At 36.4% G+C, this 22,322-nt stretch overlaps 1 protein-coding gene across 2 annotated transcripts in view; it reads right to left on the bottom strand.

The window, feature by feature from the left end:
• Window positions 1–22,322, bottom strand: part of rgs18 (regulator of G-protein signaling 18) — a 54,403-nt gene that overhangs the window by 8,079 nt on the left and 24,002 nt on the right. For both annotated transcript variants that reach the window (XM_031900035.1, NM_001008091.1), the window contains 2 exon segments: window positions 18,824–18,919; window positions 6,383–6,444 (listed from right to left, as the gene is read on the bottom strand). In XM_031900035.1, the coding sequence (XP_031755895.1) occupies window positions 6,383–6,444; window positions 18,824–18,919 (158 nt within the window).

Genomic DNA, 22,322 nt, shown 5'->3' with positions numbered 1-22,322 from the left:
GTGCATTGGAGTCAATAGGTGATTTTTATTCTGAGTATTTATTCTAAAGCATTTTTTTCTTACATTTTTCCCTATGTACAAATATGGGACCTGTTATCCAGAATGCCTGGGACCTGGGGTTTTCCTGGATAAGGGATCTTTCCGTAATTTGCATCTCAAATGAACTTAAGTCTAAAAATCATTTAAATATTGAGCAAAACCAATAGGCTTGTTTTGCCTCCAATGAGGATTAATTATATCTTAGTTGGGATCAAGTACAGGTACTGTTTTATTATTACAGATAATTAGTATTATTTGCTTATAATGGAGTCTATAGAAGATGGCCTTTCCGTAATTCGAAATTTTCTTCATAACAGGTTTCGGATAAAGGATCCCATACCTGTATAAGAAAATATCTACTTTCTTATATAATGCAAAAAAAAACAAAACACAGTTTTGGGTGGAGAACCCATGAAATAGCTGTATATCAAATATTATTGCATTTCCACTTAGAACCAGTGTTTGAATACTTTGGGGTTGTTTAATAAACACTTTGTATATTTTTACCATGTGGAATTAAAATAAAGGTAGATGCTTTCAGATTCAACAAGTTCTTTTCCGTACTGGAATGAATCTTCACCTATTGAATTGCACCATGGATTAAGGGTTTGGGGGAATGTTAGAGGGGCTGCCTAGCATCCCACAGAACAGAATGATGTTAACTGCTCAATCCATTAACACTTTACTGACAGTCAGAAAAGTGTAAATAAACATGAGGAAATTCAAACTGCTGGGAATCCTATAGCCCACTTGTCTATATAGTATACAAAGTTATTAATGAGTAAGCTAGTCGTCAGTTACTCAGCAACACTGTACAGCAAGTTTTGAAAAAAAAATGAAATTCAAAAAAAAAATGTCCCATGAGTGCTGGATTTTATTTTTTTATGTGTTACTGTTTTCAGCCCTACTTGTAAATGCATGTTTCTTAAAAGGCTGGGCTGTTTTGAGTTTCAACCCCGGACCATCTGCTGCATTATTTATCTTAGTTCATCCAGCTTTTTGTATTCATCTATCATAAAAGAGAAGAGAGTATCCAGCCTAAACCTCCCATGTATTATATGAAATTCTACAGGATGAATGACTATGGGTATGAATATTTAAAATGGGCTGCTCAGATTTGTACGTAAACACATGGACAAATACTCAAACCAAATCATTCAATTTATACAAATGTGTATATAATAAATAGCAGCTGAGCCATAAGGTTTATTATTTTGTTAGACACTGCTAAATTATGCAGAGGAATGCAAAAACACAAACTTAACATATTTGCAGTTTGGCTAAAGAAGGAAAAAAATACTTCTGTTCAAAATGGCAATTGGTTCACTCTATGAATCAACATCACGTTACTGGTTTTAACATGAGTACCATTAATAGGTGTGAATTGCGACAAATATCCTATGGTGCCCTGGCAGTTTTCTGCTTTTCTGTTTTTAATGCAATGAAATGATTATCATAATCCTTATTTAATTATAAAGTGCCAGCAAGTTACATATCAGCTTCTAAGGTCTTACAGTCTACAGTGGTGGGAATTAATTGATAAACAAGGTAATTGAAAAGATCTGCTAATCCTTCATGGAATGAAAATGTCTGATAACTGAGAGTGCATCTGAGGGTGCATCAAACATATGTCTTTAAGTGGGTTGGGTTTTAGGAAGCTTTCGAAAGGTTTGGAAAAAAGGCGGTGGCAGGGAATTCCAGAGTCCAACAACAACTTAAGATAAGTCTTCAAGTTAAAATTGAGAAGAGGTGATGATATGAGAAGAGAAGTGAAGGACAGAAGCAGAGCATAAGGAGTGTATCTAAGATGTAAGGAGGAGGTGCATTGTCATGGTCCATGAATGTGAGCGTGGATATTGTCTGAATTTGGTTTCAAAGGAAATTGCTAACCAGTTCAGGGGTTTGCATAGGGGAGCAGATGATATACTATGATATAGATGAGACAAGCTTCAGCATTTAGTACAAACTGTGGAAGAGAGTAGAAGATCTAGTCACCCATAGCAACCAATAAAATATCTACTTTTAAAAAGATGGCTATAAGTTATTATTCTAGATACCACTCTATGAAACCCCACAAGCTCAATAATACCATCTTTACTGTATTACGAATCCCAACTAGGGATAAGCAAAATTTTTCGCCAGGCATGGATTTGCAGCGAATCTCCACGTTTGCCATTGGTGGATCATTTTGCAAAATGGGCACAAAAAATTTTTGTGCGAAGCAAAATGGGACAGATTTGCTCATCCACTAATACCAAGCATCCCAAACTGTCATTATGACTGATAGTTTCCATGTGCCCCACCCCTGCCCTGTTACACATCAAACCACATTCCCCGACTCTCTCATGTTCAACAGTGTCCGTGTTAAAGTACAGTTCTGATCTTTATGACATACACTCTATACGAGTGAATTTAGGATGCCTTATAATAATGAAAAACTGCCATCCTATGAGTCTATACCTCTATTGAAGCAGGATAATATTTTGCTAATCCTCATTGATGCAGAGCGTCATTGCTTGCTATTGCTAAGACTATTACAAACAAATACTTTTATGGGGTCATGAAAAGCTGTAAATGCAAACCTGTAACTAGGGTATCAATTTAAAATACAGTTAACATGGCAAAAGTTTATTAAAAAAAAAAAAACTGGTTATTTTTTATTGCTATTGTAGCAATAGAATAATATGTTTTTGATCTCATAAATCTGCAAAGACAGACTGGATATATATATATCATCTTCTGTGATATATTTGCAAGCCTTACAGTTCTTACATCTTACAGTACTAAGCCTGATTTTCATGCATCTCTAAGGAGAAGTCCCTCTAAAATACAATGGGATGTTTTAATGTCTTAGCTCTACAGAACACAACCTATGACCTAACAGCAATTAAGTTCTTCCCTTACTTTTTCGTTTCAGATTTACTCAATGCTTTTGTGAGAAATGCCATGACCTACTTTGACATGATTGGTAATTCAGCTCCAGTACCCAGAAGTGGGAGTTTATACAAGGTGAGTAGCTCAATGGAGCCATAAAGATTCCTGCTTTGTGTTGTTAGGAAGAAATACACGTTTTGCAAATAGTTATGGAATGATTAATAATAATAATTAAAGAAATAGCAAACACTTAATCCATTTGAATAACTGTACCAAGAAACACAAGTTAAAACCAATGCCTATCCTTATAGTAGCTACAATTCTTTACTCTGCATTTTCCTGTTTTATTTCTTAAGCTCACAGCATATTTTTTAGAAACCAAAATAAATCGCAAAATCTATTAAGGCTGTCAAGCATTACGATAGCCAATCCTCACAACAATTTACTTCACGTACACAGTTTTAGAATATAATTTCATTGGTTTCGTATAATGTTATAGGGCCAGAAACAGACTTAATTAAGTTTTTATTTTATTTTAAGCTGTACATTCAAATGGTTACTGAAGCTAAATAGGCTATGTATCTTGAGACTATTATTGGAAAACAATGTCAAAGTTTCTTCTGGTGAGTTGCTGTTACACATATTTCAAATTCATACTTTAAAGTTATATTATGTAAAAACTGAAATACATATGAGGGCTTATCTATCAAGGGTACAGGCGTAGGTGCCTGTCCGCTATCGGGTCCCTTCATTGATGTTGCTATTCAGGTTCACTGATGTTGCTTTTAGACCCCTTAGTTACTATACTCTGTTGTACCTGCAGTTCTGCCTTGTGCATTGTGAATGACACAAAAGGTTTGGCTTGTTAGGAGATGCCCATGTCTACATGCTACTAAAATGGTAAGCATATTGTAGCAGCACAGGGAGGTGCCATATATGCGATTCAACCCCGAGTAGTTCCAGGAAGTTTTCTGTTTAAACTTGAATCTTACCTCTACCTACAACTTGAGGGCCAAATTACATTCCTACCAAAGTCCTAAATTTCAGGGGGCATTCACAGTTTTTTTTTTGTTTTTCCACTGTCTTAGCTAGCTAGGGAAAAGTTGACCTATAGTTGCTCCTTCTGTAATTTCATTAAGTCTGGCAGACTGTGACATTTAAATGTTTGATCTGTCTTTTAAAGACTGATATTGGCCGCTTTGTTACAAAACCTTCACCCTTGGGAAGTACTAGCTTCATGAACACATAGCAACCACCTACAACTACCTATAGCAACAGCTGGTCACCTGTTTGAAGGATTGCCTTTTGTTAGCAACAATACTGTCTGGTAGGGAAAGGGGTCTGGACAGTGTGTGGGCGGAAGGACTGGACCATGACGGAATGATTGCAAAGAGGCAGAGCTATGACATAAAGGGGATTTAGTGAGTAGTAGTGATAGGAGAAATAATTAGCCGGGCATGGATTTGCAGCGAATTCCCATGTTCGTTATTGGTGATTTTTTTTTTTTTTGCGAAACGGCGACAAAATTTGCAAAGAAAAATTGTTGCCCACATCAAATAAAATTGTTGCGTGCATAAAAAAATTTTTTTTGACACACAACATTTTTGCAGCTTTGCAAATTTTTTTACCATTTTGCCAATCTTATTAAAGATTTTTGAATTTATCACAAAGCAAAATGGGACAGATTCGTTCACTAATCACTAATTTACCAGCAAGTATATTGCTAATAAATTTCTAATACTGGCCTAGACTACTATTTTACCAGCTATGCTAGTGAAATTCCAGCCTGGGGACAAGTATATACAGTTTGGTTGCTATTAGCGATGTACAACTAAATCCTGAATCTTGCATTTAGAGTAAGAAAAAATGCAACATAAAAAGTTGCCCCCTTAAAAAAAGTCGCCTATTGACTTCAATGCGTTTCGCAGATTCACTCATCACTACTTACTAGACCTGGTGCAAAAACTTTCTACATCAGTGTAGTGATTCCTATTAATCCATTTTGCCAGACAATCTGACAAAGTTTATTGGGTTAATTACATCCTTTAATCATATCACAAAGCCTCCTTTGTTACTATTCCCATAAACCCTGTTAGCACTTCTGAGAATATCTCTCTTAATACAATTTGTCCTACACAATAATATCATTGCTGTTCATATCTACATCAACCCCAGATGCTGCCTCACACCATTAATCCCTCCAGTGGTTTCTTTGTCCAAACAATTTACCTATTAACCCTTCTGCATCCTTTTAAAGTGTTTGTACATAAGAGCAGGCACCCTATAACCTGCATACCCTGCCTATTAACCATAAAGAAGAGGAGTACAGTTTCTAAGGAAAGCTGGATTTAAGATAATGCTTGGTTAAAGCTATAAAAGCATTTTACTACTTCCAGTAAACAGAAGAATGAGCTCTCGTGTAAAGTATATATATATCTTTGGCAAAAGGTGTCTGAGTGTACATTACTAGTACACTGGGTTATTGCAGTGGAGTAACTATATATACAGCAGACCCCATGGTCACAGGCCCAGACCATGGGGTCTGCTGTACCTTAGTCCCCCCTCCCCAGCCCCATTCCTACCTTAAATATAACACACAATTGGGACCAGTAGGTGCGGCTCGCTTGTAGCGGGGAGGGGTGGGGGAGATGGGACTGGCACTTGTTTTATTCCATTTTACTGTACTATAGCTTTATTTGTGATTTTCAAAACGTTACCCTTAGTTATTTTGGCAATTGGATGTCTTCTGCTTATAATTATCCATTTGTGGTTAAACAGATATCAAAATAATTCCAACTTTGGTTACATTAGGCTAAGATTTTCCACTGACATTTACTTCAGATCTTATGCAACCTATTAACACATACACTTACACTGCAGATTATACTATTGCTCATTCCTTAATGCAGGGAGCATAAACCACACAGAAGTATTCGTTGCACTTGTTGATATACATACACACACATACACACACACATATATATCAAAATAAATATATATATATATATATATGTGTGTGTATACTGTATATATATATATAAAGAGAGAGAGAAGTTGTAAAATGTACCAATATAAAATGTCAACATTTCAGTTTGAGAGTATGTTATTTCCCTGCTATTAGTCATTCCTTTGCCTTTCTACAGAGTAGCAACTCATTTTTCATCTCTAAAACTATCCTCCAATTACAATATGTCACCTTTTCAGTGGTTAGTAGAAGAATGCTTCACACTAGCTGCTGCCATCACATTACTTTTAAACTATTAAAGCATAAGTCTGAAAAGTTACAAATCAATTCTTTACTTTCAGTACCTGACAGAGTGGCAGTGCTTTACTGGCTTCTGCAAAAACCCATACACTTGTACGGGACTCATCATGCAGAAATTAGTCATGGCTGCTTAATTGCAGGTCTAGATTTTGTCATTTCATATTAAGTAAAAATGGTCCATGGGGAAAGGAAGATACTACTAACCTTTATGAGAAAGCAGTTTGTCAAAGGATTCACCCCATTTCATTGCCTCTTCAGGGGACACACTGTATAAGAAACAAAAGATGTTCTTTGATAAAGTGCCTGTTTGATGTATTTATGAGAATGAGGGAACATATGTTAACTGTTTTCAGTTCCTACCATATTTCACAACGTGTCTAATTAGATTACACTATAGCAGATTTCTTTTCTACCACTGGAGTCTTCAAAATCACATTTTTTCATTATTTCAGACATTTTCTTCATTGGCCGACGCAAAGCAGCATTAAGACACCTAAGATAGGGACTTGGGTGAAAAACTATAATTCACTCTGGTCCCAGTGTCCACATCAATCCTTGATTGCTGACAGATGCTCAAAGAAATAAAGCTTTGTTCGTGTTAAGTAGCTTGCATATGAGAGGCATTTTGTCATACTAATTGTTCAACTAAGGATTGATAACTTGGGAATACTTGTAGTACCACGTTTAAGTTCTGTGCTAGAATGCTGGTTTTGTGAAGTTTAAATACTTTATATATTAATAATGTAATGTAATGTAATTTTTTTTGGTTTAGATAAGATGTACATCTGAAAATTAAGTATGATTTTTCCAAATACAGGTATGGGATCCCCTATCCGGAAACCCATTATCCAGAAACAAATTACTGAAAGGCCATCTCCCATAGACTCCATGATAAGCAAATAATTCTCATTAACAAAAAGTATTTCCTTTTTCTCTGTAATAATAAAACAGTACCTTGAGCTTGAACCCAACTAAGATATAATTAATCCTTATTGGAGGCAAAACAATCCTGTTGGGTTTATTCAATAATTACATATTTTAGTAGACTTAAGTTATGGATCCAAATTACGGAAAGATAAGATACCCTGGGTCCCGAACATTCTGGATATATATATATTTATATACTAATTGTAAAAAGTAACAATTATGTGCATGCAATTTTATTTCTTGCTAAAAATGTAACCCTGGTCCCTTTTATTAATACATAAGGTATCTCAGAACTAGGAATATTTTACACTAATACTTTGCATTGTAGTCAATATCAGCTGCTAAATGTAGAAGGTTATAGAAGGGACAAGAGAGGAACAAAACAATCTCTAACCAATTAAAAACTGCTTACAAAATATTCAAGAGAGTTGGAAGTCTGTCTTTTCCTATATGGATATAAAGAGTCACTTACAAATTCAAAGATCAAATGGCAACATTCTATATATAATATTTATATATATAATTTTTAGTGATGAGTGAATCTGTCCCATTTCGCTTTGCCGAAAAATTTGCAGATCTTTTAAAGAATGTTGCATGCAACAATTTTTTTTTGACGCTGGCATCCATGCCGAATCCATGCCTGGCAAATTATTTCACCCATCATTAATAATTCAATATTCTATATTTTCAATATAATTAATATTTTTAAAGACGAGTGAAAGATCCTTAAAAATGGTCCAAAGTGGGACCAAATGTTGGATTTACAGTGCTATGGTGTGAATTAAAGTCTTCACAATTTTGATTTAAGATCAGAGTGCAGGTCCTTCATGAAAGAAGAAAGAAAAAAGAAAGAAAGAAAAGAGCAAGAAAAATTTGCGAAACTGCAGAAAAATATGCAGCTACTGAATTTTTTTGATGCAACCTTAACATTTTTGATGCAACCATGACTTTTTTCTCATTCGTAAATTTTTTCTGTGGCAAATTTTTATGGCAGTCACAATAAACTCAGCCAATGATGAACTGCAAATTCGTTCATCACTAAATTTGAGTATGTGTATAAAGAAATAATCAGGTTTCAGATGGTCACCGTAGAAACATATGTATCAACTTTTTATTTTTATATTGTGGTTTGCCTTGAAAAATGTTTCAAGTAACAGCAGAAAAAACAGTTGTTAGCCTCTCTTATACATGTAGCAGCAATACTCAAAGAAAGTAACCTTTCCTAAACCTATTATAAATGTGTACATCTTTGGAATGCCATCAAGCATCAAGTCTAGTCTCTAAGTTCAGTTCAGTAATGCTGCAATTTCACAGCCCAATATGACACCCTGACCACTCTGACTAACCTTTTAAGGGGTAGATAATCATCAACTACACTTGTTTCTAGAATCTGAATGTCCCTAGAAGTGTAGAACTCTTTCTATCAGCCAGAACAAATGTTTGTATTTAGATTCCATGTTTATATTTGCTGTTAGTGGTATATACATTCTTTTTTTTCTGTGTTGTAGATACTGTTATAGTTAAGCATCATGTTATTTCTTTATAAATAGCAAATTTAAAGAGAATGTATACAAATATTAAATTATATATCCATGTTCTGTGATGGATTTAAAATGAAAAAACATTTTGGAATTCTAATTTTCTTAAAGATCTAAAGCTGGACATACACATGGTGATAAAACCTGCACGCTGCCCCTCCAGACCAAACTGAGAGCTTATTGGCTCATTATATGGACCAATTCCAATGGCTTTTCCAACCAAAATTTAGCCAAAAAAATGATATTAATTGTGCAGATTTGAAAATCCAAGGACTGCAACATTAGCATCCCATTGTTGGCTAATCTGATTTGGCACTGCTAATTGGTACATCTGTATATTTGGTGATATTGACAAAACAATTATTAATGTATAGCCAGCTATAATATCAGCTGTGTATCTTTTCTCATTTTGATCTTTCATAGAACTTTAAATACAAATGTTCTGGAAGCTGTCTCTGTAATAAAATGTTTACAATAAAAACACAAATCTAACACACTTGAAGCCACTTCATTAAGTTGGTTGATTTGTGCTCAAAGTATATTTTTGACAGTCAAGAATATATTTTAACGTAGCCCCACCCCACAAAAAAAACAGAGGGGAAAAAAGGACCAGAACCTTCAAACTAGTTGTTTAAAAAAAAAAAAAAAATTTTTCTTGAATTTGGAGCAAGCCTTTTGAAGTATAATGCTTATTCTTGAGGGGAAGAATGATGTCTTTTCAACAATAAACTAATTACAAAAGTGATACTATGGATAACAGATTTAACTTCAAGAAAATAAGATTGTAACGTGGACTTGTTTACTCAACAGGAAACAACTGAATATAAATCAACAAGTTATTACCATATTAAAAAAAAGTAGAAGGTTCCCATTAGAGAAAAATTTATTCACTTCTTTTTTGGCTTCAGTGTTGCTTTATGAGAGAATAATAGTGTATATCTTCCTTCCTATAGATTAAACCAACTTCCTAGAAAAAGTTATTACATTTCTAATGCTGAAGTTTTGCCATCTGTCTTCACAGCACATAAATTAGACTTCGGAGCTCCTAAGAGCTTTGAGGGCATAAGCCTATCAGTTCTTGATCTCGTAAAATGCCTAGTGGCATGTAGAACTAAATTAGTAGTTACCCTCTGGTACTGAAACACTACAGCATAAGATAATTAATTGTTCAGGATTAGTTTCCCTTTAGCAAAAATGTAAGCATTAGAAATTCCAAGCAACACAGAAAGTTCATTTAATGGCTAAGTGAAATACTACCAAATTCAAAAGACTTTCTAAATGGCAAAGCTACTGTAACTTTTTAACTTAATTTAAAAAGAAATATAGTCAAAGGGATCCACTGCAGTTAGACTTATTTTTTACAATAATAAGTATTTTATACTTCACCAAGAAAACACTCTTGAGCTTTGGCCAAATAATAGCCATGAATTACAACTCACATACAGTCCTTGGCAGAATAGTTTCACATGTGCATTATAGCTAACTTTATAACAACTTGATTTCTAGAAAAGAATAGTTTTCAGTTTTGGACACTAATGGACCATAATGTAAATTATAAAGATGAGATAACAGATGATTTAAATAAAGACTTTGAAGATGATAAATTACAGGAATTGTAACCCACATAAAAAAAATTGCCATTGGTGGATGGTTTCACAAAACAGGGGACAACATTAGCCACGTAAAAATTCTGCATGCAACAAAAAAATTGTCACCCATGTAAAAAAAAACATTTTTTTTTGATACGCGCAAAATATTTTTGACATGCGTGATAAGTTTTCGGCAAAGTGGGACAGATTCGAGAATTTAAAATGTATTTACAATATATTAGGCTAGATTTAGAGCCAGATTCAATTCAGTGAGAAAAAGGTTTATCAGGTGAGAACGTATGGACGAGATTCAACTTGAGATGCAATTCTATTCAGAAAAAACTTTTCTCAAAATTTATCATGTGAAAACTCTATTGAAATCTATAGGAAAAAAGCTGCAACTGAATTTGGTAAAAAGTTTTTTCTCCTCGAATTGAATCTTGTCCATGGGTTTTCACATGATAAATGATAGGAGATAAACTTTTCATGGATTCAATTTATTGAGAAGAAGTTCTCATCATTTATCATGTGAAAACCCATGGACAAGATTCAATTCGAGGAGAAAAAACTTTTTACCAAATTCAGTTGCAGCTTTTTTCCTATAGATTTCAATAGAGTTTTCACATGATAAATGATGAGAACTTCTTCTCAATAAATTGAATCCATGAAAAGTTTATCTCCTATAGATTTTCCTATAGAGTCAAATGCAATTCAATAAGACAAACTTCTCCATGTTTATTACATGAAAACTCTATTGAAGTCTATGGGGAAAAAATGGGCTTAAATTAGGAGAGAGGTTTTCTCTCTTCAGATTGAATCTCTTCCATAGGTTTTCATGTGATAAACCATAAAATAGCATTTTGTTATGGCATTGCATCTGGACCATTTCAGCTGCATTCTACTAAAATGGCATGGTAATTATTATACAGAATGTGCAATCTCTTGAATTTAATCTCTGACATCCAGACATTTGTGTGGGAAAACATTAAAGCAATACAGACTCAGTAATTTTATGCATTTGCTTGTTAGTTCTGTATGTTATTTATCAGTATAATGGGCTTATGTACAATACATTGTTAAATGCAGTGGAAACTTACCGGTCACCTGTGTAAAAAAAAATTGACAAATAACAACAATCCTGGTATGATGTCTGAAACAACTTTTTTGTAGTTTTTGTTTTTTTTAATCTTTATTGTTAGTGTTTCTATTATTACTTTACTGCATTTAATCTTCGCTTTATCCCAAAAGTAATTAACATGGGCAATGAACTGCTAACCATTCTTAATAAGAGTATTAAATCTAGCAGAAAACAATGCTCTGGTTAAAAAAATGATGTTGTTTATATCAAAACAAACAAACAAACCAAATCAGAAAAAAGAACAATAGCTCTATGAATGTAACGCTTCAAATGCTTAGGCTCTTCATGTCCAACTACTTGTATATTCTGATGAGCCCTACTCAGTTAGCAGTCAAGTGGTTAATTTACAAGCCCATACACCAGATACACTGCCACATTTGTTCAGTCATTAGAGAGGTGATCACAGCCTTTTATGAGAGGATCTGTTTGCTCATTGTAAATTAAACAGTAAGCCTTTAGGCAGCATGGAGCATAACAAATAAGGAAAACAATCATGCATACTATTTACTAGATCTAGACAGTGTAAAATGCAAATGTTGTCAATCATAAATTAAAGTCATGATTTGTATAGCCAACAAAAACACAATGAAAACATAAGGGGTTATATAGTATAATAGGAAAAGTTTGCTTAGAACAAAATATCCTGCGGCTTAGTGTTCTTTTTCTACTGCATTAGCAAAATCTGTCCCGTTTCCAAGAAAATATTGTAAAAATTTGCAAAATAGTGAACATTCACAGAACACGTCGAAGTCAATGGGCGATTTTTTGCGGTTACTTTTTCCATGCAAAATACATTGGAGGCTATGGTCATTATTTTGTGGCAACTTTTTTGCTGGGACTTTTCGCACAGTGTCTTTTTCTTGTGCAGTATACATTGCACAAAAATATTAACTGATGGCAAAATACAGAATTTTACTGCAGAGAGTGAATTTTTTCACCAGGCAAGGATTCGCAGCAAATTTCCGCATTTCGGCACTGGTGAAACTTCTGTGAAAATTCGGCGTGGAAAAATTTGTCTTGCATAAAAATTTTTTTGGCGCACGTTAAATTGAACACTGTCACATCAAAAAAGGGCGGGCAACAAAAAAAGGTGTGGGTGACCAAAAAAGAAGCAGGTGACAAGAAAGACACGGGCGACAAAAAAAACGAAAAAATGCGAGACAAATGCATTTCGCAAAATTTTTGCCGTTTTGTGAATTTGCTTGCTGTTTCGCGAATTTTATGGCAAAGCGAAACGGGACAGATTTGTTTATCACTACTGCAGATCCATACCTGCCGAAACATTTTGCTCATCACTAGTTACTACGAACATTTACCATATATACCCTTCATACACAGATATTCATATTGGGGTTCATGTATCACACCATTCCCTTTTATGTACAAGTAATTAGGTTTGAGAGAGTTGAGAGTTCATCTAGTGTGCTAACCCTTGGGGGCAGATTGCTTTTACAAACAAATCTATAACTGACTTCAAAGGGCAGATATTAAGGATTCTTGAGCAACAATGGACATTGGGGGATAGATCTGTACTTGCACCGGAGGAATATGTCATAGGTTCAGAGTAAGGGCATTAGACAAGAAAATATTTGTTGCGTACCCTTAATGCTGCCCAGTGGGCTCTGCCCAAAAAACGTAATATGCTCTACTTTTGGTCATTCTTGAAGCTACTTCCTAGCATATTGGGCCACCAAAAGATATGCCAGTAGTGATGAGTGAATTTTTTCACCAGGCATTTATTCGCAGCAAAATTCCACGTTTCGCCATTGGGGCAGATTTGCTTATAACTATATGCAAGTGAACAAGGTGGGTTAAAGGAAGTAGGACCACTTCAACAAATGTAGGCCTGAGCATGTACTTAATAGGGTAATGTTTTAACCTGTGCTGGGTTGTTGAACATGAAAGGAAACAGTATCAGCAGATTAACTTATGGGTGGGTGTATCACTTTACATGATTTTGAAACCGAAAGACAAATTATCCTCAAACTGTTTGGAAGATAATTTGCTTTGCTGGCACATAAAAAAATCAAGTTCTTTCCAGAAAATCATATTTTCAGGCTTATTGGTGCCAGATAACGTGCAATAAATAAACACAATCATCAAACAATGTCTTTGCCGCCTTGGAACATTTTCTAATGTTGAATTGTTTGACCCATTATATTGTAGAGCCCACAGCACCAAACAATTCTGTGCAAAAATTACTGTAAACACTTTAAACAAATGGGTACCCTGGGTATGCTTTAAAATGCTTTAATATTCCATCCATATGCTTAGGAGTTGTTCATTATGCAGTTTGGAAGGATAGTGTCACTGATCGTGCATCTGTGCTCATTTTAGCAATAAACTTTAACCATGAAGCTACCAAAACCATTTTAGTTTTATGATTGCAGTGTCTCGGTGCAGCATACAGTATACCCTCTCTCAATTTCCAATATAGAAATCTGCCTATGGGATATATTCTAAGAAAGACTAGGGGCTTGGGAATAATCATTTGCTGCTATGTCAGTGGCTGAGCCAACAGCTTATGTCAAAAGTGTCAAAAGCAACTGCTACACAAACATCAGTCCAAGGACCTTTAAATGCCAATGTAGCAACAATATTCTCAGGAGATTGCACCACACTTTGCCTGTTGACATCTCTACGATGAACTTTATGACTTTATTTATGTGTTCTCTCTTTCATAGCTTTAATATCCCTCCCTTTTTGAAAATTTTCCACATAAGAAGTTCTAATGGGCAGCACCATGGTGAAAAGTTTTTTTTCCCTTTATGAGACATTATCAGATTAACAGGTGCACATATTAGGGCTAGGGAATTTATTAAAAATCCTATAAACTACTGGTCATATATGTTAATATTTAATAATGTTTCTTGAAGAATTTTTCTTCAAATACTATTTATACTTCCAAGAAGTACAATTCTGTGAATTGTTGTGAGCTTAGAAAATATTCTCAATTATTAATGGATCATTACAATTTCAGATTTTGTTACTTGAGAAAAAAAAAATCATCTGTCACCTCCAGGTCATGTCTTTCTATACTTTATTCAGATTAAAAAAGAAGACAAAGACGTGATTGTTTATTTTGCATTTTATATTCATCTGCTCATACCTCAAAAAGATCAGTTAAAAAAATATGTTGTGCTCATTAAAAATGCTGCGTGATAGTGTTATACATTGTATAACTTGATTTAATTCTCTTTTCATTTAAATTATATAAATACGTCATCTTTTCAGTCTTCTGACCCCTTTACTAGGTCATATCCTATGGGGGAGACATCACAAAAATTTAAACTGTGGAATCCTGGAAACCTGATGGATTCTCAGCAGTTTGAATTTCATCACATATATTAACACTTTCTTTACTGTCAGTAAATAATTGTTTCAGATTAGGCATGAATTCATGTTCTGTTCTGTTCCCCTATGTGGTCTATGTGGTCTGCCCCAACCCTCCTAAAAAGAAAACCTTGTCTGGTATGCTGGAAGAAAGAAATTCAGATGTTATTATTAACTGCCCTTTTCTATCCAAGTGCCATGTTTGAAAAAAATTGGGACATAAGGCAACATGGGAGCCTTTTTGTCTATGAAGAACAGTTGTACCATAGTGGTAAGACACTCCTCTTACAAGGCTGGATAATATATATGCTATTGCAGAGCTCAAAAGCCCCCCCCCCCCCATTTAAGTAATCGGAAATACAGGTATGAGGCCTGTTATCCAGAATGTGTGGGACCTAGGGTTTTCTGGATAAAGGGCCTCTCTGTAATTTGGATCTTTATAACTTAAAAATGATTTTGACATTATATAAAGCCAATAGAATTGCTGTTGCTCCAGGAATAATTATGTCTGAGTTGGGATCAAGTACAATGTACTGTTTTATTTTAACAGAGGAAAAAGAAATCATTTTAAAAAACTTTAAACAATTTGATTAAGATGGTCAATGGTAGGTACAGTACATGTGCATATTGGAAAGTTGCTTGAAGGAGAACTAAAATGTAATTAAAAAGTAGGCTACATTATGGTTTGGGCTTCAGTACCACCTTTAAGGCAACCACAGCCCTTTAGCAGGGAAGATCTGTGCCTCCAAAGATGCCCCAGTAGCCCCCATCTTCTTTTCTGCTGATTCACTGCACATGCTCTGTGCTGCTGGCACTTACCTGAGCTTAGGGGCTGACTCACAATATACTGTATATATAGAATATCACAATATAAGTGGCATGGAACTGAATTAATTCAGGTTAACATTACATTGCAGCTCTGACATTAGTGCAATTAGCATGAGAATCGTATAATCAGTCCTGTAACATTATATAACAGACCAACCTTGTTTTCTGCTTGATCATTTGACAGCCCCAAGCTTAGTTTCTCGACAGCTGCCCAGTGCACACTGAGCATGTTCGTATCACTGACACTTCTAACAGAATTTAAGATGGGGAGCTCCTGTGACAACTGCAAAGGCTTGGATCATTACTTCTATAGAGATGGCATTTCTAGCCATATTCATTTTTAGGGTTAATTCACTTTTAAAATTGTATTTTCTAATTTTACCTCATTCTAATCACTTTCCGAGGCACTGAGAATAACCATGTTTCCATTACCAACATATACATATTGCAGTGCTACTTCCTATTAGACACTGTTTTGGATATGTTTGTGTTTTTAAAATTATGTTGGCAATAAATAGTGTACTTTATTAGCAGGTTTATTGTCAGTGCTGATAAGATCTTTCTCACCCATTCTGTTTCACATTGGCAAAAGATGCATTATGTACTGTATGTCTACAAGTTTACAAAGCTTGATCACATTACCACTGAACTAATATGATAACAATGCCATTTTATTGTTATTTCTTCTGTATGTTCAATATGAATTATGAGAAACCTGACTTTATGCTTTATTAGTGATAATGTCTGTATAAAGTACATGTGGTTTCCTTCCTTCGTGTTTGTCTTATTGACCACATACAATTATTCAAATAGACATTTTAGGTTGCTGTTTCTAGGAAATAATCTATTATTCTTTTTAGCCAACAGAACTTATCACTAAGAGGAAAATGTAGTATTTATTAATGTGTATATTTTATACACGTCCATATTTATTACACCACTTAAGGCCAGATGTAACCTATAAAGGTCTCCTCTGCCATGCCACTCTGCCAATCCCTGTACTGGCTTCCCCTACCATCCAGGATAAAATTCAAACTAATGACTCTCACATTTAAAGCAGTTCATAACTCTGCCCCACCCTACATCTCTGAACTCATCTCTAGATACCATCCAACCCGCTTGTTACGCTCCTCTACTGACCTGCTCCTCAACTCCTCTCTCATTCCCTCCTCACACGCTCGCATTCAAGACTTTGCAAGGGCTGCCCCCCTTCTCTGGAATTTGCTCCCACAAACTGTCAGACTTTCTCCCAATCTCTCTGCCTTCAAGAGATCTCTAAAAACACATTTATTTAGAGAAGCTTACCCTAATCTACAGTAGTTTAACATGACCTCAGTGTGCTGCTAAAAGCAATACCCTGTGCCACACCTCTCACAACTCTGTCATGCCCATTCCCACACCTTGTGTCTCGACCCTTTCTCCTTGTAGATTGTAAGCCTTTTTGGGCAGGGCTCTCTTTACCTCTTGTATCGGTTATTGATTGCTTTATATGTTACTCTGTATGTCCAATGTATGGAACCCACTTATTGTACAGTGCTGCGGAATATGTTGGCGCTTTATAAATTAATGTTACTAATAATAATAATAATAATAATCTTTTGCACCTGAACAAGAACTGGCTGTGCCACTGTACTTCTCTCTTTCTCTCTCTCTCTCTCTATATATATATATATATAGAGAGAGAGAGAGAGATGTATGTATTTTTATATAAATGGCCCCTTTGTATATATAGAGCAAGAAACTTGGTGAACCAAATTATTTCATACTTTGCAGGAAGAATGAACTGTTTAAAATATGCTGTGTATGGGCTTGTTCTGAGCAGAAAGTAATTTTCACAGTCGTGTTCCATAACATAATGCTCCTTTTGTATCATATTTGTACAATGTTCAAACAAAAGAGAGAGACATTCATTTTTTTGTCAGTATGAGTGCAGGCATGCCGGTTAATACTCTATGTACATCAGTTTAACAGACTGAATGCTTCTGTATGAGGTGTAAATGGCCTAATAAAGCTATTTATTTTTTCATGCATCTTCAGTATATGCTTCTAACACCACAAATTATATCTAAAGCTATAACGATAGAAAAACAAACACAAAAAATATTCTATAATACAGGTATGGGATCCATTATCCGGGAAACCCATTATCCAGAAAGCTCCGAATTACTGAAAGCTTGTCTCCCATAGACTCCATTTTAATCAAATAATTCAGATTTTTATAATTGATTTCCTTTTAAAAATAAAACAGTACCTTGTATTTGATCCCAACTAAGATATAATTAATCCTTACAGGGGGGCAAAACAATCCAGTTGGGTTTAATTAATGTTTTATTGATTTTTTAGCAGACGTAAGGTATGGAGATCCAAATTATGGAAAGACCCCTTATCCAGAAAACCCTTGGTCCCGAGCATTCTGGATAAAGGGTCCTATACCTGTACTGAAAAATAGAAGCCTATCTGGCACTTACCACTTATTACCCTCATGTAAATTTTGTTTAAGGAGTACACATATACATCCTACTAGTAAGATAGCACAGTGACACATAAAATCCCCTTAAACCAATTCAAAGAAAACAATACAGTATATAGAAATACAAATTTAAAAACACAATAACTTGTTCCATAATCTATATACTGTATAGTGTGCGTATGTATTTATTAGGGATGCAGGCAGTCAGTTCAGTTGAACCCCGAATCCAAGATTTGGCCGAATACTGAACCAAAAAATTCTATTATTTCCATGTTCATGTAACCAAAAGTCACATGATTTTAAGGATTCGGATTCGGTTTGGCCAGACACTTGGATTTAGCAGAATTCAAATCCTGCTTAAAAAGGCTGAATCTTTGCTGAATTCTGGATTCGGTGTATCCCTAGTGTGTATATATATATTTATATATATAATGCACATTTTTATTATTCTATTTTGTTATACTGTAGGTTACAAGGACAAAGTTAAAGATTAGAATATATTCAACTGAAGTTCTGTCCTGATTTGTTGCTTTCAATGATACTGGATAAAGTGCAATCACTTCTGAAATAAACAGACTTTATTGAGTTTACAGTGGTATACCCTGGATCTTGTCACTTGCAGAAATACTGTTTTTACGGTTCACACAGCTTTATAACACTGTTATTTCAAGATAAACAGATTTGGCAATCAATTTGTTCAACAAAAGATAACTATCATGCCACAGATAAAATGAAGATAGAAAAAAAAGCAGTGTTTGAATGCACGGCTGCTAAGGAGAAAGAAAAGAACACACCTCTAGAATTGATGTATGAAGCACTCACCTTGTAATGCAGGTGAAATTCTCAGATTTATCTGAAAAAATATTTTCATGAGATTCCGCTTTTTGAAGGCGACTCCATCTATTTCTGTCTGTCAGGCTGAAAGACATTAAGTATTGCCTTGATTATCATATGGTTAAAATGCAAACTTCATTCTGAATGAATATTTTGATTATAAATGCACCGAGTTTAGAATATTTTGGCAGTACTATCAGAGTGCATTATCTATAGAATTCCACAGCCACTTTTAAGGAACCCTAAACATCTTTATTTTGAGAGATCAGTATATGTATCTATTGAGTTTATAGCAATACATTTACTGATGCAGCAGAGAGACTATAACCCTTGCCATATAACCCTCTCTAAGTAATGTGCTGAATCTGTGAAACATGTTACAATAACACTTGCACAACATCTGTAAGCTATCTGAACTAAGCAGGGCTTTGTATGAGACAGCAGTAGTGCAATAGTTAGTACTGTTGCCTTTCAGTGCTGACATAGTCCATCTAAGGCAAGTGAAGACCAAGAATCCGCCCCTGCTCTTGAAGAATCTGCAAGTTGGGCCTGAACACGTTAGCACTGCTTTGGCACAGGTGCTTATTTCAGCCAGACGCTGCTCAAATATGCTGTTTCAGGCTGAAATATGCTGTGCCTTCCTGCACCCGGACCCCGGCACTAGCCTAATCCTGTCTGTATGTGACTTTTGCATGATCTCCCCTTGTCTGTGTGGATTGTCTATGGGTATTTTCTTACAGTCAAAACATAGGTAAACAGGCTCCTCTTAAAATTGACAGTTCATGTTCATGTGTGCAAAGGATACGATTATTATCTTGATAGAAGGACCAGAACATCACATTGGCTATAAATTTATTTATTTGATTTTTACAAAGATATTTATTTATTTGATTTTTATAAAGATCCCAGTGCTGCTGGTCTTTTTTGAGGTATCTATATATCTTTCTATCTATTTATCTATATTATGGAATTCATTTTGGTAAGATGGGCAGCTAGCCTTAGGCCAGGGGTACACAGTGCATTTTCTCCACAGTATTGATATGCTGCCTTCTGTTTCTTGTCTGTAACAGCAATGACAGGCATGGTATCGGCCTGTCTGTGCACACATGAGGAGGATTCCATACCAAAAATGTATATATTTGGATTTCTGTCCTTGTATGTGTTGATGTTGTGCTGTGATCAGTGCAGTTGCAGACATGGATAAGATGGCAGTGATCACATTTTCTCTTTTGCCACATCTCAGAGGAGAAAATGCACAGTGTGCCCCTGATCTAAGGCTAACTGCCCATCTTACCACTATGAAGCCAGAAGGTAAAGTCAGCATTGGGGCATGTAAAAACCATTACTGATTATATGGCTGGCCAAAGAGGATGATAAATATATCTTCATAGTAGGGACAAATCTCTTGGTTTGCTTATAGCATTTATAGTTCCATGCTATCTAGGTTTACTAAAGCTGGTCGGCCCAGTCCAGGCAGTGTCATTCTGTGGCTACTAAGGCAAATAAAGTGCTGTATTGCATAAAAAAGGGCATTGACTCAAGGGATAAAAACATAATTTTATAGGTCCCTGGTAAGGCCTCACCTTGAGTATGCAGTGCATATTGGAGAGAGCTGGAGAGAGTGCAGAGACGTGCAACTAAACTGGTAAAGGGGATGGAAGCTTTAAACTATGAGGTGAGACTGTCAGGGTTGGGGTTGTTTTCTCTGGAAAAGAGGCGTGTGGGGGGACATGATTACTCTGTACAAGTACATTAGAGGGGATTATAAGCAGATAGGGGGTGTTCTTTTTTTCCATAAAAATGATTAGCGCACCAGAAGCCCCCCTTTAGATTAGAAGAATGGAACTTTCATTTGAAGCAGCGTAAGCAGGGCCGGTCTTACCAACTGCGGGGCCCAATTGGAACCATTTTTGCGGAGCGCCCTTAGTACATTGTGAATTATGCTTAGTACAGGGGGAATCCCTATGCTGCCATAGTTTTATAGTTTTTCAGGCTGTTCCTGCTGAATTGCGCTTAATACAGGTACATCTCCCAACATTTAAAAAATGTGAATAGGGACAAAAAAGCTCTGCCGTGGGCAGCGTGGCAAAACATTTTTTTTGCCATGCCCATGGAAAGAATGCAATTTGCCCTGCAGTGTACTCCCATTCCCTGACTCACCCAACATTAGCAGAACAGAGCAGCACTGACCAGCTTTCATGCAGCCATCATATGGAGCAAACTTAGGGGGCTGTTCCTGCTGAATTGTGCTTAGTACCGGGGAATCGCTATGCTACCATAGTATTATGGTATATCTATACAGGCTATGATCAAACTTAGCAAAGAAAATTTTCTGGGCTCCCCTCCTCTCACACCCTGCCCCCAATGGCTCCTCCCCCAGTAACCTCTCCCATCAGTACAAAGGACACAGACATTGGTAGCCAGGACCCCTCCTAAAAGATTGGTAGCCAGGGCCACCCTGCCCAGCCAGCCCTGGGCCCCCTAAAATATTGCTGGTCCTCTCCCAGTGTCCTCATACTATGGCCCGCTCCTTCCTGCTCCCCAACTCCCCCCTACATCCTCCAGCCCCCCCAACATCCTCCAACTCTCCCCCTAGCATCCTCCAGCTCCCCCCCAAGCATCCTCCAGCTCCCCCCCAGCATCCCCCAACTCTCCCCCCAGCATCCCCCAACTCTCCCCCCAGCATCCTCCAGCTCCCTCAACTCTCCATCAGGCCTCCCTCAACTCTACCCCAGGCCTCCTCCAGTTCTCCCCTAGGCACATTCAGCTCCTCCACCCCCAGCGCCCCCCCCCAGCGCCAACCTGCTTCATCCTGCTCTCTCCCAGCATCCCCCTGCTCCTCCTCCAGCTGTCTGCTGCTTGCATCCTCCAGCTCACTGCGTCCTCACTTTTAAAGGTTGCGCCCCGTGAGTACTGATGTCACATGTACGCACGGGGTGCATCCAATCAAATTACCCGCTGACCACCAATGAAAGGACCCGTCATTTTTAAAGAGGGCCCGGGCTAAAAAAAGAGAGAAGTGTATCACGGCGAGGCCCCCATTGGAGCGGGGCCCGATTAGGCGCAATAGGTCCAATCGGCCTAGGACCGGCCCTGAGTGTAAGTGGTTTTCACAGTGAGGGCAGTGAGGTTGGGGAATGCCCTTCCTAGTGATGTGATGGCAGATTCTGTTAATGCCTTTAATAGGGGCCTGGATGAGTTCTTGAACAAGCATAGTATCCAAGGCTATTGTGATACTAATATCTACAGTTAGTACTGATGTTGGTATATATAGTTTATGTCACACCTTGTGTCTCAACCATTTTGCCTTGTAGATTGTAAGCTCTTTTGGGCAGGGCTCTCTTCACCTCCTGTATCAGTTATTGGTTACTGTATATGTTACTCTGTATGTATGTATGTAACCCACTTATTGTACAGCGCTTCAGAATATGTTGGCGCTTTATAAATAAATGTTAATAGTAATAATAATAATAATATGTGAATGTAT

The sequence above is a fragment of the Xenopus tropicalis genome, chromosome 4 (genome assembly GCF_000004195.4).
Source record: "Xenopus tropicalis strain Nigerian chromosome 4, UCB_Xtro_10.0, whole genome shotgun sequence".
NCBI lineage: Eukaryota > Metazoa > Chordata > Amphibia > Anura > Pipidae > Xenopus > Xenopus tropicalis.
Note: the sequence above shows the minus strand (reverse complement) of the source record. Positions and strands in the feature narration are given on the sequence as shown.